At 42.1% G+C, this 23,006-nt stretch overlaps 6 protein-coding genes across 6 annotated transcripts; 4 read left to right on the top strand and 2 right to left on the bottom strand.

Annotated features, from left to right (window-relative positions):
• Nucleotides 1–3,646: 3,646 nt before the first annotated feature.
• Nucleotides 3,647–4,342, bottom strand: BYT42DRAFT_547146 (30S ribosomal protein S4; the record flags this gene model as incomplete). The annotated part of the gene is made up of 3 exons (XM_051565927.1): nucleotides 3,647–3,670; nucleotides 3,758–4,145; nucleotides 4,209–4,342. The coding sequence occupies 3 exons, from the start codon at nucleotides 4,340–4,342 to the stop codon at nucleotides 3,647–3,649; spliced, it is 546 nt and encodes a 181-aa protein (XP_051422630.1).
• An 841-nt stretch (nucleotides 4,343–5,183) lies between these two features.
• Nucleotides 5,184–7,771, top strand: BYT42DRAFT_606052 (uncharacterized protein). Its single transcript, XM_051571138.1, has 11 exons — nucleotides 5,184–5,272; nucleotides 5,339–5,410; nucleotides 5,478–5,491; nucleotides 5,577–6,013; nucleotides 6,093–6,278; nucleotides 6,338–6,441; nucleotides 6,513–6,673; nucleotides 6,749–6,881; nucleotides 6,943–7,007; nucleotides 7,063–7,141; nucleotides 7,209–7,771. Exons 1-11 carry the CDS (start codon nucleotides 5,237–5,239, stop codon nucleotides 7,608–7,610), a joined length of 1,689 nt encoding a protein of 562 aa, XP_051422629.1. The 5' UTR covers nucleotides 5,184–5,236; the 3' UTR covers nucleotides 7,611–7,771.
• A 227-nt stretch (nucleotides 7,772–7,998) lies between these two features.
• Nucleotides 7,999–8,912, top strand: BYT42DRAFT_574856 (ribosomal protein S11-domain-containing protein). The gene is made up of 4 exons (XM_051568896.1): nucleotides 7,999–8,020; nucleotides 8,229–8,397; nucleotides 8,474–8,689; nucleotides 8,771–8,912. Exons 1-4 carry the CDS (start codon nucleotides 8,018–8,020, stop codon nucleotides 8,836–8,838), a joined length of 456 nt encoding a protein of 151 aa, XP_051422628.1. The 5' UTR covers nucleotides 7,999–8,017; the 3' UTR covers nucleotides 8,839–8,912.
• Nucleotides 8,913–10,144: 1,232 nt separating this feature from the next.
• On the top strand, nucleotides 10,145–11,607 carry BYT42DRAFT_388741 (uncharacterized protein). The gene has a single exon (XM_051563344.1). It carries the CDS (start codon nucleotides 10,403–10,405, stop codon nucleotides 11,174–11,176), a length of 774 nt encoding a protein of 257 aa, XP_051422627.1. The 5' UTR covers nucleotides 10,145–10,402; the 3' UTR covers nucleotides 11,177–11,607.
• Nucleotides 11,521–14,898, bottom strand: BYT42DRAFT_615232 (P-loop containing nucleoside triphosphate hydrolase protein; the record flags this gene model as incomplete). Its single annotated transcript, XM_051571942.1, has 22 exons — nucleotides 11,521–11,576; nucleotides 11,643–11,718; nucleotides 11,780–11,816; nucleotides 11,875–12,050; nucleotides 12,137–12,316; nucleotides 12,386–12,418; nucleotides 12,479–12,606; nucleotides 12,683–12,731; nucleotides 12,804–12,882; nucleotides 12,945–13,054; nucleotides 13,119–13,248; nucleotides 13,316–13,356; nucleotides 13,418–13,467; nucleotides 13,539–13,651; nucleotides 13,709–13,773; nucleotides 13,829–13,912; nucleotides 13,989–14,147; nucleotides 14,208–14,270; nucleotides 14,331–14,433; nucleotides 14,489–14,516; nucleotides 14,591–14,681; nucleotides 14,752–14,898. 22 exons carry the CDS (start codon nucleotides 14,896–14,898, stop codon nucleotides 11,521–11,523), a joined length of 1,998 nt encoding a protein of 665 aa, XP_051422626.1.
• Nucleotides 14,899–15,610: 712 nt separating this feature from the next.
• BYT42DRAFT_497873 (P-loop containing nucleoside triphosphate hydrolase protein) lies at nucleotides 15,611–22,424 on the top strand (the record flags this gene model as incomplete). The annotated part of the gene is made up of 28 exons (XM_051564529.1): nucleotides 15,611–15,696; nucleotides 15,812–15,859; nucleotides 15,932–15,956; nucleotides 16,008–16,085; nucleotides 16,152–16,177; nucleotides 16,242–16,386; nucleotides 16,445–16,507; nucleotides 16,575–16,622; nucleotides 16,694–16,708; nucleotides 16,775–16,798; nucleotides 16,870–16,917; nucleotides 16,974–17,272; nucleotides 17,334–17,401; nucleotides 17,463–17,547; nucleotides 17,620–17,713; nucleotides 17,771–17,874; nucleotides 18,015–18,093; nucleotides 18,155–18,234; nucleotides 18,304–18,446; nucleotides 18,514–18,561; nucleotides 18,625–18,722; nucleotides 18,861–19,229; nucleotides 21,117–21,229; nucleotides 21,388–21,536; nucleotides 21,599–21,673; nucleotides 21,756–21,931; nucleotides 21,996–22,203; nucleotides 22,264–22,424. The coding sequence occupies 28 exons, from the start codon at nucleotides 15,611–15,613 to the stop codon at nucleotides 22,422–22,424; spliced, it is 2,955 nt and encodes a 984-aa protein (XP_051422625.1).
• Nucleotides 22,425–23,006: the final 582 nt, after the last annotated feature.

Here is a 23,006-nt window from a genome sequence, read left to right as displayed (position 1 = left end):
GATAAGCTCTCCACAATGTTTCCCGGTGTTGATATGAATCTCGGAAAATGTCTCCCCGAATCTCCTCCAATATTGCACGTGCCGTCTCAAAACTTGCGGTCCTATAGGATGCCCGCTCGAGGTTTCCACCAATCAAACTTACCCTCATCGATGTACAGACAACGATCAGCGTCAACCAGGATGTTTGACAATCAGCATTCTGTACCACGCTTGATACTGGAATGCATATCGACCTCGCGCCAATGTTTACCGGGATACTTTTGAAATAAATTGGATGCTTCTCTCTGCCTTGGCTATCTTTGACATGTATCCTGTAACCTCTATTTACTCGGCAACTTCTACCACCCACTGCAGAAATTACTCGATGTAGGAAAAGACGCGAATGCAAAGATAAATCACATGACTTGGAGTTGGATCAAAATCCGTCCGAACAAAATTTTTCTGCCCGTGGAATTTCCCACATCGGGTGGGACACAAAGTTTAGCGTGTCAAAAATACTCGCACCTTTTACAATAATAGCTATGCACAAGTGAGCGTGGATAAGAAGTGAATAAACATCTTTATTCCAAAACGATTGTGTGTGTATAGTTCAGCTGCGTAGACACGACTTTAGTTTACTTTCCATTGCTTCTGTGCACCACGAGGTATGGATCTTTAAAGGGGACATTCAGAAAAATCTACAAATTGATTTTTCAGGAGGCACTGGATAATTTGTTTATTGTGCTATCAGATGTCCACAGCTCTTTTAATTAGCAAAATTTTTGTTGTTCTGATATGACGAAAAGTCAATACAGTCAACATGTCATACGCCATGTCTAAGCCCAACCTCCTTGTGAATCATAGTTGTTATCTGATGAGATGACCTGAAAACGATGTGATACAGTGATGTAAAACTACCGGAGTAACGACCATTCGCTTTCAAATCATGTTACATGTATCATTTGTTTGTGAAAAATAACTCCGGGTCGAAAAGCTGCAGGACTGATGTGTGGTCTGCCGCAGCATTTCAGACACGCACCTGTTCGTGTTCACTCCCCCCCCCAACATCCTCCTTGCCTACATTTTTCCTGTATAGAACAGGAACGTCCAAAAGCCGTTTTATACAATAGTTTAATGAAGATCCTAATACATTTTTCATATAATCAGTGCATGGGTATCGATCGGCCCATTCAGCTCGCGTGCAATTGAAACCTTGCTTCAAAGTATCAACTAGATTTTTGATTTTATCACAATCGCGGAGAGTAACAGAATAAGGACATCAAATGTTATATTCGGTAGCATTTTCTTTATAAGGAAATCAAGTATTTGAACGTGAGGGTACGGCAGAAATGCCTTCTTCGGGATATCGGTATATGTTATTCTAGGAACAATCCATCATCTTTTTTTTATTTTTTTTTATTCAGAAGCACGGTTAACAAACGGTAAGATATCCGTCGAACTATTCTCTTGGCGCGCGAGCGCGGAACAAATGATGGATGCTATTTATGCGGCCATTCCCATTGCTTGCTGGACATGGATAAATTGTCGCCGAAAACCAACAAATGAGAGGCTGGCTCCGGGAATAAACTAAAAAAATTTTGATCTGCGGTCCCCCACCAGAGCAGACGCGATTTGCCCAATCGGAAAGCTACATCTATCGCCATTTTAAGTTTTTAATCGGCCAAACGCTGGTAATTTCGACATCTGATAATGGAAACCTGAACTATTTTTAATCCAATAATATTAAGTGTTTTTCATCTTTATCTGAAACGACATTCGCGGCAACTCGCAGGAAATGAAGATTTGCAGAGCCTGCTCCTATCTCCTATCATTGAAAGATCAGAAACCAAAAATTCCAGGCAGCGGGCAATTTTTTTTGGACTTGCACATTCGTTTTTTCAAAAAGTGATGTCGCAATTAAATGCATATCGCTGGATACTAAGAAATAATGTCGCAATGCAATCAGAATTGACAGAAATCAATTGGTTTTCACAGGATCGGCATTTTGGCGTTTTTCATTGGCCAATACGACCAAGGATCGATGTGCTTTGGTTTTGAATACAGAGCCCTTTTTTTTAAGCTGAACAAATTGTTTATTGAAGTATATTTAAACTTTGTAATTAAAGAGTTTTGTCCACTTGCGTTGGAGAAAACTGTCTTGCATGAAAATGGGGATATTCAACCATACAATTTCTAAACACAAAAGACAAATTGGATGTTTCATGAGCATAAGCTGCTGTGCGTGCTTCTGCAGCGAGACTGTTAAGATTCGTGCGAAATGCCAATATGGACGGATTTTAGTGTGCTTGCTCGCTCATGGTATTTAGTCTGTCTACAGGCGCAGGCGACGCCGTCTCATGGGTTCATTGACTGGGTAACTTGTAGGAAGTCTTTGCAATTTGTGTATGCGCTCACGACGGATGAAAAAGCGATCTGACCTGAAGTATATATATCGCTGTTGCCGCGCTTGCAGAAATGTCTGATCTTGCCCTTGGTGGAGGCAGATGACAAACTGTGCCAACCAGTTCATGGTTAGATAATAAATATTATTTGTTATTTGTTGATTACGAACGATTTCTATACGCATAAAGGGTCCAACTCAATAAAGTAACTTGACATGACGTTTTTCAGCAGCTTTCCTCGAGTATCAACGCGAACAACGTTTTTTCAATTGGTTAAAGACGAAACATCTGATTGGGTATGACACTGTCCGTTCAGGACTACGGCTCCCCACTATCCAATAAAACGCAATGTGTCCACCCGGAAAAACTACCTTGATCGCTAGTTAAATAATCAGACCGCCAGGCGTCCACCCGCGGCGCCTGGTATTATCCGGCTCTGATAATGACCTGATGATGTCAATTTTTTTCGCAGCATCTGGAACAGCACAACGTAGTAACTCGCAGGAATCGGAAACTCTAAACTGCTCCCATATCTCAAAGATGGCTAATGGACTTCTAGACCCGTCGTATTTTGACTCATATGGGAGTCTTCGGGGAATAGCGCCGAGACTTTCTTCGTTGTGACCATGAACCTTGAATCCATCTGTTTTCTGTTCTCCTGTGATCGTTGGTCGTACACTGGAAAAAATGTCCTTTGTAATGGACACAGTAGTTCCGCGACCATGATCCGTTCAAAGATAACACCGAACATACTCGATACAGGAAGCATAAATAGTATTGATAGGTTACGGAATTAATCCATGGATTAGAAACCACGTTACACATGACTACCCGCTAAACGTGCCCTTCAATTGATCCTCGCTTCAATGGATTCGTACCTTTAACCGTTATCTTATCTCGAAACTGACCTTTTCACTTTCAACACAAACAGGTGACAATATATGACGGTATCTGTTGCGCAGCTATGCTCGGTCCAAACGTATAGCTCGCAATGACAACGTAAAACATCAATAACTAATTTGATGTACGGTTCTCATGGAAGCTAAAATAATTGAATCCATCTTCCAGAAGGGCAGTGATATTGATTGTTTCAAAGTTGTATTGATAGGAAAACAAATGCAAGCGGAGTAAAGAATGTGAAGAACTATACACTGTAAATAACCGACGAGTTCGTGAATGATATCAATGCGATGAGTGGAAGTTCGACATCACATAGGATAGATGATGAGATTTGAGAGTAAGCAATGGCTGACTCGGCATAAAATTTACAACAGATCATAATCATCCAGCTAAAAAAAAAAAAAAAAAAAAAAAAAAAGAGGGACCTGAGTTAGCAGCGTGTCCAGCGTAAGGGTTATAGATGTAAGTCGGTTTACCTTATCATTATACTTGAGAATCTTTCTCTTGATCTTGGAGGTATCGACCCAAGTAACGTAATCTTCCATGGTTCGGTTGACAAGAAACGCTGGATCAGTAATGGTAGTGGGACCCACACGAATATGACCTTGTTCCACAAAGGTAACGGCTTCTTTCACAGTTTCAGCCATCTTGAGACGGCACATTACGATGGGTAAACGTCGTCGACAAAAAGCTGACACTGTAATCTTGTTGCAATCACTGAATTTGCTGGTCGAGGTGATCAATCCCATGGAGTAGAGTTTGTCCAGCAATGCCTTTTCTTGTTGTGCTCGGAAAGGATCTCTTGAATCAAGCAACGAAATTTTGTTGGCGAGCTGTTTAATATTGCCTGCAAGTTTGTTGTACCTGCAGATCACCAGTAAGTAAGCCATCGTTGTCTTGTATTCCGATCGTTTAAATTATACTTACTTGTGATAATCCTCTCTTTTTTGTAAATGGTATCGACGAATGACCTTGATCTCTCTTATACTGTCATCCTTCTTCCATTGTAAAAAGTCGACCTTTTTCAAAAGCTTTTGTTCGTGATGTTTGAGTTGACGCATAGTTCAAGATCTTTTTGAAGAGAGTAACACTTCAGCCTTGGTCGGGAATACCAAAAAAAAAAAAAAAAAAAAAGCTATTAAAGGCTGTGCTCGTGACTGTCAAAATTCGGGTCAACCTCAAATCGGCAATTTCCCATCTGGTTCTTGTTCGAAAGAATTCCAGCGAACACCAGTGAAGTAAAGCTAGCAACCAGCTTATGCTCTAGAACATGGTACAATGCGTTATATAAGGAGGAGCAAAAGGAAATCCGGATAATTTGTTTTCCATAAAATGGCGTTGATTTAATGCGTCTGTCCTGGATCTAACCCAAAGCCGCTTAAAAACAATGCGACAAGACAAACCATGGTTTCCATGGTTCAACTGTAATCGGCGCCAATAACAACCGTCGATCTTTTTGTCTTCTCCTCACCTTTTGCTCAGAAACTGTACGCAATATAAAAATCTGAGAACATATACCATATAATGTTATGGCACAAAAAACCTAGTCGACAGGCCTATTGAAGTTATTTAAAGAGAATACATTTTGGTACTGTCGGAACCGGCAGCCTGGGAAAGCTACTTTCCAAAGGGTCATGATATCATACACTATAACCGCCCATATAATAAATACAAGTTTAGCGCACAGTCTCCTGTTAGAGGAAGAAGCTGTTGGGGGCATTTTTTCGTTTCATGATTGTGCAAAGGCATATCTTAAAAAAAAAAAAAAGGCTTATAATTGCCGTCCTTTTTTCTTCATTTGCTTTAGACGCTAAAATGGGGTGAATGGTTGCGGCTTCCATTAAATTTAAGAAGCGCTCCAAGCATTGGGCCAGAAGTTTTTGCCTCCCAGATTTCGGAGAGGTGATATTTCCTTCCACTCTTCTTTTTCCAATTTTGTTTAAACAATCCAGCCCATGTCAAGTACATCCCTGTTCAAGTGGATCGGTCTTGTATGTCTCTTTTTCCTTTATTAGTGTCTCCTGGTTATTTTTATGGAGGCTAAACCTTTTCTCTAGGGTCAGTCTGGCAAGACCGTCATTGATAATGATTGCTTGGACGAAGGAGAGCGCTATTTCGGATTAGAAAATGTAAGTGCAATAGATCGTCCTCTTCTTTCAATACAGAAAATAACTCATATCTACTTTTTTATTACAGTTTGGTAATACATGGTAAAGTTCAACAAAAAGTACCAGCTCTTGTTTTACCGCAGCATTCGTAATCATTTCTCTCTTTTTTTTTTTCAATCGCTTGTAGCTATTGCAATTCCGTTCTGCAAGCTCTTTATTATTGCAAACCCTTCCGAGAATGTGTGACCAATTATCCCCGCCCTTTCTTGCAACCTCAGTCTACTCCTCACCCTCTTCATCCAAGCTCACCTAATGTCGGATCCAATTACTTCTCTTCCACTACCTCCTCGAATTCTTCCTCCCCATCGCTACCAAACGCTCGCTCTGATAACGCTCACTCTTCTGCCAAGGACAGTCCTAATTTACAACGATCATCCTCGCGTAGCAACGGTGTTATGTGTACATCAGCAGAAAAAGACCAGAACGGTGTTCAGTTATCACCTGGCATGGAAGATACCATGTTCGCAGCATTGAAAGACTTGTTTTGGAAAATTGCCACACACAAAAAGAAGACCGGCGTGGTCGCACCGGTTAATTTCATTAACAAAGTCAAAAAGGAGAATGGTATTGTGAACTTCATATTTTCTCGGCAACGGTTTGCTTTGATGGAAATTTGACTCATGGATGGCCTGTTTTTCCTTAGAACTGTTTCGTTCCAGCATGCATCAGGATGCCCACGAATTTCTCAACTATCTGTTGAATACCATTGCAGAAGACGTACAAACATACCAAAAGAAAAAATCTCAGGAGCACGAGAGATCGTGTGAAGTACCCAATGGACATGCATCCAATCATCAGCAGAAGAACGATGGCACAGATACTGCTTCAGGTAAGCTTGAATCTGAAAAGATCCGACGTAATCGTCAGATATCCCTAACGTAACAATAGACGGCTCTACCGAAGAATCATCTAAACCACCGCCCACCACATGGGTCCACCAGCTTTTTGAAGGTGTTTTCTCCAACGAAACCAAATGTTTAACATGTGAAACGGTAAATGGACATTCCCAAGACTTGTGCAAATTTTGTTGACAAGAGATAATTTATACTGGCTGGTGTTGTAGGTGACGAGTCGCGATGAATCGTTTATGGATTTGTCAATTGATGTAGAGATGAACTCGTCTATTACGTCTTGTCTACGGCAATTTTCAGCAAGTGAGACCTTATGCCATAAAAACAAATACTTTTGCGATGTATGCTGCGGTCTACAGGAAGCGCAACGAAGGTAATGCATTATTTGTATTAAAATGCAGGAGTGCTTACAAACACAGATCATCAACTTTATTAACCATGTCTATAGAATGAAGATCAAGACGTTGCCAAACATCCTGGCTCTCCATCTGAAGCGCTTCAAGTACCAGGAACAATTGCAGAAATATATAAAGTTAACTTATCGCGTGGTATTTCCTTTTGAACTACGCTTATTTAATACGGTAAGGCAAAACCGCAGATCGGGAATCTATCATCAATGTAACCATGACAATGTTCGGTTAGTGTGACGACACAGACGACGCGGATCGGATGTACGAATTATGGGCCTGCATTATTCATATTGGAAGGTAAATTTTTGTTTCTGTTTGGTTCATTCAGGTGCTAATCTATAACATATTACAGTGGCCCGCATCACGGACACTATGTCACTATTATTAAAAGCAATGGCCAGTGGATGTTATTCGATGATGATGTGGTCACGGTAGGTATCACACACCGTTTTTGTACTGGACATGGGTTACTTATTCACCATTTTTATTCTTTTACAGCCTATTCAAGAGGAGGACATTCAGAAATATTTTAGTGATTTACCGGGAACTGGCTGTGGCTACGTTTTGTTTTATCAAGCTGTCAATCTCAGCATGGATTCCCTGAACATCTGGGATGGTGTAGAGGAAAACGTATCTCGTTCGGATGATACAAGTAGCAACGGCCGGCCGTCTACTGTATCACCTCTGTTATCACGAAAGCCACCTGGACCGTTGCGTTTGGATTCGGCGTCGTACGATCTCGGTTACAACACCCTTTCGACGCCAGCAAAGGAAGATATGCATGCGCCTGAAATTTTTGGTTCGGTTCCAATGACACCACCTGCAAGCATGGTCACTGAGGAAAAGAAATCTCGCTGGGGCCTAAGTAGAAAAATGCGGGAAAAGAAGGATAAACGATAACCAGCATGTAATAAATTCCACCCACATGTACCAAGTCACCCCTAATCATATACAAAACAAAATATGATTGAGTTGTTATTTTGTTGTTCACGCAAAAGGATGGGACAAGAAGTGGTGGATTATTGTCGATTTGGCAATTGATCATGTCCTTTATGCAACAACTGAAAAAAGGGAAGGAATTAGTTGAGTATTTTTGGAGATGCTTCCTGGATCACACATCGCATTTTTCCATCGTTCAAAATGGGTAGGTGGCTGAGTTGGAAAAAGCCCAAATTGGTGGACCTCTCCCACCAGCCTCCCATTTGAGTAAGCAGTCACACCTTCCGATTCCGGACCAGCCGTGGGCCGTCAAAGAATCTTGTGCGTCTCGGCTGCCACAGAACCTCCTCTTTTATCAGTTTAATACCATGGTAAGCATATGGTGGCATGAACACCGTTATGAGGGGGTGAAGGATGGGTAGTAAATAGATGCATCTGATGGATGAATGAAACAATTCGTTGGGATGCAATGGATGGATGGATGCAGGGATGAATGGCGATACCATTATTTCGGATGGATGGTTCAAAGTGAAAATGGCAACCCTTGCTCATCATCAGTTATTGCTTATTTCAACGTAGTCCGGTAAGCGTGCCGCTCCCAAGAAAGTTGTTGAACCCGTTACCTTGGGTCCCCAGGTCCGTGAAGGTGAACTCGTTTTCGGTGTTGCCCACATCTTCGCCTCCTTCAACGACACCTTCGTCCACGTTACCGATCTTTCCGGCCGTGAAACCATCTCCCGTGTTACTGGTAAGCAGATCGTTCATTTTTACCTACAACCAGAGTGTTGCATTTATCGTACTCACAATATAATGCGTATGAATAGGTGGTATGAAGGTCAAGGCTGATCGTGATGAGTCTTCTCCTTACGCTGCCATGTTGGCTGCTCAAGATGTTGCTGCCAAGTGCAAGGAAGTCGGTATCAACGCCCTCCACATCAAGATCCGTGCTACTGGTGGTACTGGTACTAAGACCCCCGGTCCCGGTGGACAGAGCGCTCTCCGTGCTCTTGCCCGTGCTGGCATGAGAATCGGTCGTATTGGTAAATATCAAGATAAAAATCGCAATGTGGATTATTTCGTTGCAGTTACTGACGTGTCATTTTTTTCTTCTTTTTTTACAGAGGATGTCACTCCCGTCCCTACCGACTCTACCCGCAGAAAGGGTGGTCGTCGTGGTCGTCGTTTGTAAATTGTTTACACCATTCGTGTTTACTTTCGTTTTTGCATAAAATATACGAATCCACGTTTTGCCATCTAAAACTACACTGATTTATTTGTTTATATGCGTTCCTATTCTGTGGAACATATTAATGATGTTCATTCGGATTAATGGCTGAGAAACTCAAAGGGGGGGGACTGTGGATGGATTGGGGGATACGTTCGTTGATGGTTGGGTACAGTTTTATATTTACATTGGACATATGAACGACATGTATTATTGAGGCTACGATGTCTATATTGATTGAAGCATTATCATGCAGGTTTCTGAGGGTGATATTTGGGTGGGACATGTGAAATTTGATGCACCCGTCAATATCGTGGTGTTTGTTTATGTGATGTAATCAACCATCTCTAGTAGCCTCGAATAATCTTAATCACCTTCTGGCTATTTGTCCGCCACCGGGATGTATCATTTCTCTCCATGTTTTCCTTGGTTTTTACTCGGCTCGACGAAAGTCATATGTAGATAGGCTGGTAGTTAATTATTGCTGGTACTCTAGGTGGATATCCGGTGATCCAAGTGCATTGCCTTTAGTGCAAGAATTGACACAAATAATCAACATTCAGTACAACGTCTCGTCTTATTGGTGCTGATTGCCCGTATATTCTCGATTGTCTTGGGAACCAATATATATTTACAGTTGCTATCAAAGCTTTCTGCTTGCAACTTTGCACTCTTGCGACCGTCCTCGCCATTGACGGATCAAGAGCAAGCTGCAAGCCACATTGCAAAGTGTCATCAACTACGGTTCCACAGGATAAAACATCACAACGAAAAGTCACATCAACTTGGCCTCCATTAATTTCCTTCTCGTCCCAATAAAAGAGAGATGAGCACGGATCAAAAAATGCAAGACAACGAAATTTGCAGTGAAACTGACGATCCCCATCTACACTTGTTGATCTGTCCTTTTATACGGGCTTATCAGAACGAGTGTTATATTTACTTTTTTTCCTTCTTTTTTTTTGGTGACATGGTAAAATGACAAATGGGGCGACATTGGCGCCCACTAAAAAAAAGAAAAAAAAAACATGGGACGTTTTTCATCACTCCCCAAGTTCTGCAAGTAAAGATTTACCATGTTACGATGCTGTTTGGGATTCAGCATGTTACACATTGTGCTCGATTGTGCAACACATCTTCGCGTGGCAAGTTCCTTATTTGGTGATTGAAGGGCTTGTTTCCAATGTCTAGCGTGTTGAACGGACTTATTGTTCATCATTCATCAGCAATTAGTCTTCTGGCGATTGCAATTTTTCCTGTTCTTCCGGTTTTTCGGCAAATAGCATACCGAAATCCAATTAATAAGCCTTTCTTATCCTCTTTTTTATACTGTTCTGACGGCCGATTTACTCCTCTTTTTTTTTCTCTGCATTGGTTTTTTTTGGTTTTTTTTTTCTCTGATTTGTTTTCGCTTTCTTTACTTTCTTCTCTTATTCATCTTATTATTGCCATACTTATATCATTTATATACATATACACATAATCTCACACTGCCGTTGTTTATATTTCCCAGCCTAATCGTCTCATCATGCTGGATCATGTAGAAGAGAAACGATCGCTTAAACTAAAAAGGTTGTTTCGATCCAACCTAGCCCCACTTCATACGACAGGATCCTCCTCACCGATGCGCAAAGACTTGTGTATATCGCCACCCATCGTACAGCATTCATCTTCCATCTACTCCCTCGTTTCACCGATGCGGTCCTCCTTTGGTCAAGCGGAAGAATCGTACCATTCAATGTCCTACCATCCGCTTTCACCTCCGCCATCCGCGCCTCGTACTCATAAAACAACTCATATGGTTTCACCAACACCTCGCACAAGCAGTCTCCAAGCTATGGGACAATCGTCGGTCCGATATGCTCCCTCTCGTCCATCGAACGCTTCGTCTACCTCGCGCCACACTCATTACAGTCACGTAAATGCGCAACAGCAAGGCCTGAAGGACCGTATGGCTCGTAGTCTTCGTCGACACTCTTGCTCATCGGCTGCAGTCCACAAGCAGATGAGAATCAGGGATTCTTCGCCCCCACCACTCCCAACCAATAAAAAACAACTGGATCCCTCGCCAGCGGCTGCTATGGCTACCTTGCCTGCGCCCAGTAGCGGTAGCAAATCCACCCCTCTGCGGAAAGTCAAAACATACAACGTCCAACGACCGAATCACACGCTATCGTCGTCGTCAGAGAGTCCTGAAGACGAAGCTGAACGGCTAAGGAAACAAAAAATTCTCGAGGATCTAATTTCAGGCCGTCGAGGTAGCACGCTCAAGCTATCTCTGACACCCAAAGTACTATCCTGACAGCCTTTGCATCCATGCATTCAGTGATCAGGAGCCTTTTTCCTTTTGTACTTCCGTATCGGAGTCTCGCTTTCTTTGTTGAGGTTCTGGAACCCAGTCGCTGTCATCTGCACAGTTCCCGTCCTCCATTGTGACAAAGTACGATCCATCGATTTCTTTATCTTCTTTTTCTAGTTACAAGCTATTAATCTTTTCCTAATTACATAATTTTCCTTTTTTTTTCACAAGCATGTCGTTGTTAAGATGGTATATTGGTCCGAGACCATCGTTCTATCTTTTTTAACCACACACCATAATCACATCCATTCTATAAAGTTCTATATATGTAGTATGCGTTTCTATTACTATGCTTTTTTGTCCATGAAATCATAGAATGCCTTTTGTGGCAACTCCACATTGCCTAGACAACGAATACAGTTAATGCAACTTATCCCCACATCATGAATGGTAGTGCTGGCGAACTTACCAATCATTTTCATTCGCTTCTTGCCTTCCTTTTGCTTTTGCAGCAACTTCATCTTTCGCGATACGTCTCCGCCATACTGGATTCTCACCATATTAGAACTAAATCCAGTAGACCCATGACTCGACTCATATACTTACACATTTGGCTGTAACGTTCTTTCGTAAAGCGGATATTCTAGACCAAGTAATAGATTTTAGTGTGAGTGTTTAATCATCATCATTCAATAACTTACGTTTCTCTGGCAACAATTTTCGTTCCGATCGCAGTCTGGATCACCACTTCGAATAACTGTCTCTGAATGACATTCTTTAATCGTTTCACCCAGTCACGTCCAATTTGCTCCACCTGTGAACGATGCAGAATCACAGACAGTGCGTCCACCGGTTTGGCATTAAGCAGGACCGTCATCTAGAGATGCAAATGAATATAGGCTCTCTCTGCCTTTTTTTTTCGGGACACGACGTACTCGCGCCGTGCAGCGTGCAGATACATACTTTGACAAGGTCGCTCTCCTCATACCCGGCTTCTTCATAATCGAATGTAGCGTATCCTGAGGAACGGCTCTTCAATTCGTCGTAAAAATCTTGGACAACTTCCGCCAAAGGTAAGGTGTATTTCATCATCACACGCTTTTCATCGATGAATACGTAGTCTTGCTGTTCACCTCGCCTGCTCTGTATGGTACAATTTCTATGAATTTAACATTGCGTCGCTTTTTTTCATATAATTTCCCTCCAACTTACACCGCAAAGTTCGATCATTTTTCCCATGTATTCCTGAGTGTTAGTGTTAATATGACATGACACCATGACATAACAATCCTTCATGGAATATACCTCTGGGAAGATCATGGTAGCCAGTACCATGGGTTCTTCCAATCGGGACACCTTGAAAGCACGCTCTTCCGAATCTGGGAAATCTGATGGATTTCTTACAATACGAGTAGTTCCGTCTTTGAAGACCACTGAAACATTTCGAGTTTAGCAACTGCACTCTTAACATCAATCCGTTTCTTTGGGTTGTATGCTTGAATTTCTCACCTCTGTAAGGTACAGTAGGTTGCGTCACAATGATGTTGGCCTCGTATTCCTAGATAATATACGTATGGTCAAACCCGGCTTTTTACTTTCAACTGTACAATATTTGGTGGCGTAGCCTTACATTTTCCAGACGCTGTCTAAAGACATCCATATGAAGAGTGCCCAAGAATCCCAAACGCCAGCCTTGGCCAAGTGCGTTACTGCAAGTTGCGATACGCTGCGTGAGTTCATAATAAGATAACATTGCCATGGTTTGTTTTACCTTGTTTCTTTGTGCACACTCACACTGGCATCATTCAGTGTCAGTTTCTTGATATTTTCATCCAATTTTCGAAAATCGTTGGTGTCTACAGGAAAGATACCAGCAAACACCTGAAACAAGGCAAAATTAAACAGATTGATCACGATTACTGCGACTATGAAATACGATAGTTACCATCGATTGAGCCGGTTGGAAACCCGGTAAAACTTCCACTTTTTGGTTGACATGGTAGAATGTATCGCCGATGTGGGCTTCCGAAGCATGTTTCATGCCACATACCACATACCCTACTTGTCCCGCATGACTACAACGAAAATTGTTCACGTAAGCCCCCCTGCTGGCTTGTGGTAGGTTGACATAAAGTCTCTTACAGATAACCGGTAGACATTTGTTCTGGATGCATGATTCCAACCTATACTTTATCCGTGAGTTTCCTAAATAAATGATGGACCATTATTTGAACGATTGCATACGTCTGTCACTTCATATTTGACATCGGAATAGGCCGAAATCACCTTGTCACCTATTATATATTACAGTTGAGTCGGTTTGATTCCCGCAGCTAACTATCGTTCGCTTCATCAATGCACTTACCTTTCCGAATGACGCCATCTTTTACGCCGAGCATGCATACAACGCCCACGTATTTGTCGTACCAAGAATCAAATAATAATGCCCGGAAAGGTTTCGTTATAGAACCGTCAGGACTGATAATTTGTTAGTGCAAAAACCGATAACTTTACATTCTCGGAATACATCCTTACCAAGGTATATGTTCAATCACGCTCGGCAAGACCGCATCAATGTTAATGCCACTTTTAGCCGAGATCTGATGATCGATAAATATTTTGCAGATCAACTCAAGATTTGAGAGTGGTACTTACTTGTAAGATATCAGAAGCATCTAATTCAAAAGCACTTTGAATCTGTTGTGTGACACGCTCAGGTTCGGCACCGGGAAGATCAATCTATCGATAAGTAATCAGCAAGGAGAAACCACCACAAGAGCACCAACGTGTAGTGTGAACGTCTTGGTGGATTTACCTTGTTCAATACGGGTATGATGTGCAAACCCTCACCGTAAGCTAGATAAAAATTTGCGACTGTTTGCGCTTGAATGCCTTGAGCGGCATCCACTAGCAATAAAGTGCCTTGACATGCTGCAAGAGATCGTGACACTTCATAGCTAAAATCGACATGGCCCTAGGTTTTTCAACTTGTCAATTGATAAAAACAGAGGCACCTTTTACTTTAAAGCCTTACTGGTGTGTCAATCAGATTCAGCAGATAATCTTTGCCTTTGTATTTGTAAAACATGGAAATGGTCTATTTGAAGATCAGAAATGAATTCGTTTTATAGGCATTGTTCATTCTTGTCATTTGTACCTGCGCTTTGACGGTGATACCGCGCTCCCGCTCCACTTTTAGTTTATCAAGCACTTGCTTATTCGATCCATTCGCAGAGATAGTGTTGGTCAATTCCAGCAATCTATTACAACCACTCATCAGCCAGCGCTGGATCAGTCAATCCTAATTTTTCGTACCTATCCGCCAGAGTACTCTTTCCATGATCTGAAACACGCGATATTTGGTAAGCACAAAATTCATGAGATGATGCCCGTAAAGTTACACTGCAGCTACTGTACCAATGTGAGCGATAATACTAAAGTTGCGTATATTCTCTGCAGGAAACAGTGTCAGGTCCACTTGTTTTTCCCGATCGGCTGCTTTTAGTTTCTACAAGTACGATGCAGTCCTGCTTAATATGCTTTTCGAAGTCTGCCATTCGTTTCGACGAGCTTTGTACCTCCGTTGTACTCTTTGAATACCACCGTTTGCCGAGAGTAAAAACAGGAGACAAGGTGAATCTCGAATAGTGCGGCACAGTATACACATTATTCTTGGGAATATACCGGCAAACCTGACGTGCAAGTGAGTATCCGGTAAATCCCATGGGTACTTTTTGCGATGCTGGCAGTGATCAGTGATGTTCGGAAGCTGAGGTTTTTTTTTTTTTTGGCAGGGAGTTCCCAAAAAGGCAGCCTTTCCTTGTGACGACGTTTTGACTGTTAAAACCTTCCATGACTCGGCCGGAAGAAATGCATCGCTTTTTCTTTTTCTTCGTTTTCCAGAATGTTGCGCATTACGGCAAAAACCATCAACGCCACCGCACCGAGGCGAACTTATACTTCTATGATCTCTAAGCGCCTAGGCAATGGAGCGCATTATCATGTAGACGTGGCGCCGGCAGCGCTTGTTCATTGCGCAGCTAAGCGCTCGTTGTGGCGAAATGCAAGTGCTTCGGTTTACTTTGGTAGCCAGCGTTTCTACAACGGTACGTATGAAAAGAATGGGAATACCATGGTATCTGTCGAAGAAAGCTATATAATCGCTTAACCCACTGTTAGGAGGTATGCCTCAGGGCGGTCTTCGCATGAATCCAAATCAAGAGCAGCAGCAAAAGCCATTGGAGCAATTCGTAAGGATATACGTCTGATACAAAAACTAACTCGGTCCAACTAATTTTGATGTATAGGGTATTGACTTGACAGCCATGGCCGAGAAAGGCAAATTGGGTGAGTGAACTTTTTTATTTTTTTATCGATATATCGTGATAAGTTGCTTCCAGCATTTTCCGGTGTCGGGGAATGAATTTTTGACAAATTATGCAATGGCTAATTATTTTCGCATGGGCATTTTTAGATCCTGTCATCGGGCGTGACGAAGAAATTCGACGAACGCTTGAAGGTATGTATGATAAAAACAAAAGATTGAGAATACAGTAACTAAAACGGATGTATCTTAGTGTAAATATAACAGCCACTACTTTACCACTTTTTTTGCAGAGGATTAAAGCATGATATTAGATTGGCGCGTCGTACCAAGAATAATCCAGTCTTGATTGGTGATGCAGGGTAAAAACGCTATAATTTTTATTGACGAGATAGTATCCCGTCACTCACACTTATTGCTGTTATCGCTTTCAGTGTCGGAAAAACGTCTATTGCAGAGGTATGAGCATTTGGTATCAAGCTGCTCATATGGGGTTAACACATCAATTAGGGTCTGGCGCAACGTATCATTGCCAATGAAGTGCCGGAATCCATTCAGAACAGACGTGTTATTGCGCTTGATCTCGGTGTACGTATCAAAAGCAACGTGTCTTTATGCCAGATAAACATGCTAATGGATTTGAGTTTATTTTAGGCTCTTGTTGCCGGTGCCAAATATCGGTATGTCACTTTCTTTTAAAGTAATGGAAAGTATTCAACATTGGCAACTGAAACCATTCGCTAGCGGTGAATTCGAAGACCGTCTTAAAGGCGTCCTGAAGGAAGTAACAGAAGCAGAAGGAAAAATCATTCTCTTTATCGACGAAATTCATACACTCCTTGGCTTGGGTAAATCCGAAGGCGCCATGGATGCCGGCAACTTGTTAAAGGTTTGCTCTAAATAGAGGCTTATCTTACGTGATCTCTTTTCTAACCAATGACGTTTAGCCGGCTCTTGCTCGAGGTCAATTGCGCTGTGTAGGTGCTACGACGGTTGATGAGTATAGAAAGGTAAGCTGCCAAAGCGGTGCAAGTCCGGCTCCTGATAGGACATGCTAAGAAAAAATTTCGCTTGTAGTATATCATGCAAGACCCTGCGCTGGCCAGACGATTCCAGCAAGTGATGGTAAGATGTTTATGCAACAGATTTATCCGTCGTACGTTGTACTCATACCGTATTTCGGTTTTTTGTATTAGATTGATGAACCAACTGTAAGCTACTGATACGAATGTAAGACATCACTGATAATACTAATCTCTCTGCTTCGGATGATACAGGTGCAAGACACAATTTCAATTCTGGTAGGCTTTCCAACATTTTGTCAACCATGACTCTCCTTGCTTCACACTTTAAATTTCTGTGATTTTTCTAGAGAGGATTGAAAGAACGTTATGAAGTCCATCATGGTGTGAGAATAGCGGTAAGTAATCTGCAACTTTTGCATTTCATGATCAGAATACTGAGAGATCATTGTAGGATTCGGCACTCGTATCGGCTGCCATACATTCGCATCGTTATATTACCGATCGATTCTTGCCTGACAAAGCTATCGATTTGGTTGATGAAGCGTGTTCGAAACTAAGATTGCAACAGGAAAGCAAACCAGAACAACTCGAGAACCTTGATCGTCAGATCATGACGATGCAAATTGAACTGGAATCGCTGCGTAAAGAAACGGACACTTTATCTGTGGAAAGAAGGGAAAAACTCCAGTCAGATCTGAACGAGAAGCAGAAAGAAAGTGAGCGCTTGACGTCTCTTTGGAACGACGAGCGGTAAGCCCCTGTCAATCGGGATGACAATGGCTGAAAAAGATTTTCTCATTATGACTGTTAGACAAAAATTAGAAGAAGTCAAAAAGATAAAGGAAGACTTGGAACAAGCTCGTGTGGATTTGGAGTCAGGTATGCAGTGATCTGGCCAAACTTGTGTCATACGGACCACTGAGCGATGGAATCTTTGTAGCTCAACGTGGTGGCAACTACCAACGCGCATCCGAATTACGTTACGGTGTCATTCCTAACCTGGAAAAGAAACTTCCAAAGGATAGGTAAGCGTACTGCCGATATCTGTTTGGGTGGATTTTGACACTGGCATTTTTGCTTTTATTTTGTGTGGTTAGCAACGAGGACAATGCTACGTCGTTTATTCATGAACGTGTCACTTCGGATGATATTGCCGGTGTTGTATCTCGTATGACCGGCATTCCCGTCACTGTATTGTATCGAATGTCTTTAATGTTTCTGCCACACAGTAGACTCACAATGCATTAGAATTTGATGAAAGGCGAACGCGAGAAATTGCTCCATATGGAGGATGTACTACGTCAACGCGTTGTTGGGCAGGATGAAGCTCTTAGTGTAAGTCACCAAACATCGTACTATCGGAATCCACTAATTAATATTTGGCTTTGACGCGTACCTTTTTCATAGGCTGTTTCGGAGGCAGTCAGGTAGAGCACTGTTTCGCAACTTGTGGCAAATTTTATGCAATGTACTGATTTGTGAGTTCTTAAAGATTGAGTCGCGCTGGATTACAGAACCCATCTCGTCCCATTGCTTCATTCCTTTTCCTTGGACCCACTGGTGTTGGCAAGGTAAGTAACATTTTGCTTGAGATCGATTTTTCATCAATGTTAATACTTTTTTTTGTTTTAGACTGAACTGTGCAAGACTATTGCCAAATTCTTGTTTGATTCTGAGAATGGAATTGTGCGTGTTGACATGTCCGAATACATGTAAGTTTCCCGCGTGTTTCTTTCCAATGCAAGTGACATGCTTCGCACTCACACTTTTAATGATGACAGGGAGAAATTCTCCATCAGCCGCTTGATTGGTTCGCCACCTGGTTACGTTGGTCACGAAGAGGGAGGCGAATTAACTGAAGCCGTCCGTCGCAAGCCGTATGCTGTGGTGTTGTTGGACGAAATGGAAAAGGCACATAGAGATGGTAAGCCGAAATGCTCCTTAATAAAATTGTCCACATCGGAAAAAGAGCTAACGACTGTTTCATTTAGTCTCCAATATTTTGCTACAAGTGCTGGATGATGGTGTGCTGACCGACAGTAAGTATAACGGTATTTGAAAAAAGAAGAAAAGAACATGCGTCTTACAAACAAACAAAAAAGGCAAGGGACGAAAAATCGACTTCCGTAATACCATCATTATCATGACCTCGAATTTGGGAGCCGAATCCTTGACTGCCAACATACGTAGTGATGGTCTGGTAGATGACAATGCCAAGCAACAAGTGATGGAAGCTGTTCGCTATGCATTTGCTCCTGAATTCATCAACCGTATCGATGATATTGTAAGCAACAGTCAATAGGTGCAATATGAACCAGCAACTAATCATTAACTCTAGGTGATCTTTAACGGTCTGTCGAAACGTGCCCTTCGTGAAATTGTGGATGTGCGACTCAAAGAAGTCGAGGAACGCACAAAGGATCGCCGCATCAAGCTTGATATCGATCTAACTGCTCGCGATTGGTTGGGCGAACGAGGTTACAATCCTGCCTATGGTGCCCGACCTTTGAACCGTTTGATTCAAAAGAAGTTGTTGACCCCTCTTGCACGTCTTTTGATTGACGGTGGTATTCGCACCGGTGAAACTGTGAAAATCCGTGTCAAACAATTGGAAAGTGGAGAGACGGACATTGAAGTGCAACGAAACCATCAAGCCAGCAAGGATGTTCCGGATGAACAAGACGCGTTGGATGCCAACATGGCCCCCGTAGGAGACGAAGAAGAAGCTTTCAAAGATGATCAAAACAAAGACAAAAAGCAGATTGAATAGAAACTGTCCGAGTCTTTTTTTTTTCATCGAGTAAATTCTTATTATCAAAACAATTCTTTTTGCAACAAGATGATTAGCGACCATTAGCTCTTTTTGAAGAGAAGTGGTTGATGATACGACTGGCGTCTTAGTAGCATCATTTAATTTGGATTTTTTGTCAGTTATACTGTCATTTATACTGTATATGTCCTTTCATTCTCTTTCAATTTTCAATGAATCGAATAATACATAAGCAGACGTGCTTCGATCTATGAATTCATGCATCAGTGGGGTGACTATTGTTTCATCCATGGAAACTGCAATTTTCTTTTGATTTTCTCTCTCCCTTTCTTGCTTGATAAACCCTCACTATCATTGTATCAAAATCCCATCCGCATCCACCATCCAGACCATTCTTATTCCGTGTATCTAACTTGGTTAAATCGACTACCATCCTCAAAAGTAAGCGTCGAGTGGTCTTCCATCGATTTTGCTCCGGCAAAACAGACTCACCTCTCCTTTGCTTCCATCCTTCTTCCAGCTTCCGGTTTCCTTTTCTTTTCGCCTGACAAGTTCTGGATGCTACAAGTTGACTTTCTCTCGCCATCCATCCATCCATCCATCCATCTGGCGAAACAGGATGACGTCAAAGGCCATCGTCGGTGGTGTACCTCTCTTTTTCATCAGAAAAACGCTTACGTGTCCTCTTCATGTTCCTCTCCTTTGGATTGCTTCTCATCATATGGTATTCGAGATGTCTTCCCGATTATTGTATTTTGTATTTTATATTTCATGTACATATTCTTTTCGCAGTCTTTTCCTCTTTTTTTTTTCCCACAGGGTTTTTTAGGAGGTTTTTTTTTTTTACTGACGCGACCATTGTTTTTTTATCACCATGTACTTTATTTGTTTTTCTTTCTTTTTATTCTGGGGACTCTCGATATCTGGAATCCACCTCGAAATTACCGTCACTTCTGGCCAGTCAACATTTTTTGCCTGCTCAAGCTGACCACCGATCCATCGCTTAACTGCCCTGGAAGCAATTTTATTTACCGCATCGAAGAAGAAGCTTACCTGGCGGTCCGTATCATCTTTTTTTTCCGGTACACCATTTGGTTCAAAAGGCAAGTCCAATTTCTTCTCCTTTTCTATGATGTAATGAACGTATACTAATTCAATGTCATATAATCCAAGTCATGTCAAGCGATCAATGGCTATTAGATACCCAACATACCCACGCATCTTTCTAGATCTATCATAGCCTGGGCGGGATGGAACTGAGGGAGGGAACCAGTGCTGCTTTGCGCGTGTTCAGAAACAACTCACGTTGCATGGTATTGCCATAAGGTTGTCATTAATATACCAAAGTCCGTCAAGAGTTCTCGCCCAGGTTATGCCGTGTATGCGTTAGGCTTTTTGTCTGACGAAAGTCGCTCAATGTAAGAGGGCGGCCTCCGGTGGCAGGCGGCATCCATTGCACAGCGGGTGTACGGCTTGCTAGTGATGACAAATATTGGTCACTAAAGATGACGATTATGCGAGAATACTTGTTTCAAAGAGGTCATCATGGCCCTGTATCCAACTATGGCCAACAGCATGACGAGAGGGAACTGTTCCCTGCAGGAAATGGCGGGTTTACTGGTGCACTTTAGGGTCGGTGCGGCCTACTTGCTACGCAATTGCAAGGGATTAAATGTGAAAAAAAATGACTGAGTTGCTGCTATTTTGGGGTTCGCACAAGGGTCAAGTATCGAAAATTTCATGGCTATTCATGTGGTAGGTGAAATGGAAAACGTGTCACGAGATTTCAGATGGCGACAAGGGCTGAAATTGTCTGAGCAAGAGCCTTGCATAATTCATACTTCGTTTATCTTTCTGTTTATCTGTCAAAAAATATGCCTGTGCGAGAAGCTGATAAAGTCGTCTACCTTGAACACCCTTCTGGCGCCAAAGCCGAAGTTTCCCTATTCGGTACGTAGGCGCCTATGTAAAGAAGCTTCATTTCCATAATTAACATATCGAAAAAAAAAAAAATAGGCGCTACATTAACAAGCTGGAGTGTCAATGGAGAAGAACGTATTTTTGTGAGGTAAACAAGCTTATCTGAATGTTCAAGCTCCTTTTTTTTCTTGATTTTGCCAAACTTAATTTTATTCGACTTCAGCAAAAAGGCTTTGAGGGATGGTTCGAAAGCGATTCGTGGCGGCATTCCTATTTGTTTCCCCATTTTCGGCACCAAAGACAAGATCCCGCTCCCTCAGCACGGTACGGAGTCAGGACGATTCAGTGAACGCGTCATACTAATAACATTGTTCTCATGTGGTCAGGTTTTGCGCGCAATAACTATTGGGAGTATGTTGGCGACATTACCGATGACGCGAATGAAGTCGCTGTTCGCTTTGGTAAGAACCCAAAAGCGGAGCTGGTAGATAAAAAAACGCGCTAATGGGTGTGACATGGTTCGTGTAAATTTTGTTTTTCTAGTGCTCAAGGATAACCAGCTTCCTCAAGACACGCGAAGCAAGTGGCCTCACTCCTTCCGCTTGACGTATACTATCACGTTGAGTGCCAAGTCCATCAAAACATTCTTGGTGGTCAAAAATGAAGACGAGGATACGTTTGAATTCAATACATTGCTTCATTCTTATTTCCGCATATCGGTAAGATAAAGATACGGCGACCGGCTTCACCGGTTTACTAAGAGGAGTTCCTATCGTGCAATAGGATGTGGACAAGGTTTCTGTATCAGGTTTGAACGGATGTCAAGTGATTGACAAAGTGGAAGGAGGCAAAAAAGGCACAGAAAGCCAACAAAACGTTACCATCTCGTCCGAAGTCGATCGTGTGTACATGAATACGCCCGATCAATTGCACATTATCGTAGGCGATGCTCCCGTTGTGAACATTGAAAAATCCAACTTGAAGGATACAGGTATGTGCATCACGACCACGGAATTGTTTTGTATTTCACCATTTCTAATGAATACGTCAGTTGTGTGGAATCCATGGATCGAGAAAGCAAAGGGTTTAGCTGATTTTGGTGACGAGGAGTATAAAAACATGATTTGTGTTGAAGCCGGTTCTGTAGCCGATTGGGTCAAATTAGCTGGAGGTCAGACATGGACAGCCGGTCAAACCTTGTCGATTCCATAGATTATGGCAGCAACACCAACCATTAGGTGTTTCAAACTATGAATAAAAAATGACAAGTAAAATAAATCCAATGATGGGAGGTTTTTCATATACGCTGGCAGCCTGCAATGAACAACCTAAAGTGCGACGCCTGTCGTAATGGGGAAAAAAAAGAAGACAACACCATCGTATTACCGCTGTTCAATTCCAACCTAACAAAGCCACCCCCCCCCCTTCCTTTTCCGCACCTTTGCTGGGAGAGTGTGTGTGTTCATTTGATTGTACTACCGCACCTGGTCCGCTGAATGATTCTGATAAAGACGGTAATCTGTCGGTCTTTGTGTTTTTTTTTCAAGGAGGAGATTGTTTGTTATCTTTTTTTTCGTGTAACACGGAAATGCATGTCTATCTTTTGGAGACATGGTTAATGCAGTCAAAATTTGTAGCGATCATGCGTAGTAAATCATAACTGGTGTAGATGCATAAGAAACTATTCACCGACCAAGACGAAGAGCTTTAAAGCAAGAGTGTTTCTATTTGCGAGTATCCGACAGCATTACAATCAATGACATTTTGATTTCCTATCTTGCAAAAAAAGTCAGG

The sequence above is a fragment of the Radiomyces spectabilis genome (assembly GCF_025331425.1).
Source record: "Radiomyces spectabilis strain NRRL 2753 chromosome Unknown BYT42scaffold_8, whole genome shotgun sequence".
Taxonomy (NCBI): domain Eukaryota; kingdom Fungi; phylum Mucoromycota; class Mucoromycetes; order Mucorales; family Radiomycetaceae; genus Radiomyces; species Radiomyces spectabilis.
This window is presented reverse-complemented; position numbering and strand designations above follow the sequence as displayed.

Coding starts and splice junctions, on each gene's coding strand:
- BYT42DRAFT_606052 (XM_051571138.1), top strand. CDS start 5,237: ATGTCAAGTACATCCCTGTTCAAGTGGATCGGTCTT. Junction 6,014..6,092: donor CAAAGTCAAAAAGGAGAATG/GTATTGTGAACT, acceptor GTTTTTCCTTAG/AACTGTTTCGTTCCAGCATG. Junction 6,674..6,748: donor CTACAGGAAGCGCAACGAAG/GTAATGCATTAT, acceptor CCATGTCTATAG/AATGAAGATCAAGACGTTGC.
- BYT42DRAFT_574856 (XM_051568896.1), top strand. Junction 8,398..8,473: donor AACCATCTCCCGTGTTACTG/GTAAGCAGATCG, acceptor GCGTATGAATAG/GTGGTATGAAGGTCAAGGCT. Junction 8,690..8,770: donor CATGAGAATCGGTCGTATTG/GTAAATATCAAG, acceptor CTTTTTTTACAG/AGGATGTCACTCCCGTCCCT.
- BYT42DRAFT_388741 (XM_051563344.1), top strand. CDS start 10,403: ATGCTGGATCATGTAGAAGAGAAACGATCGCTTAAACTAAAAAGGTTG.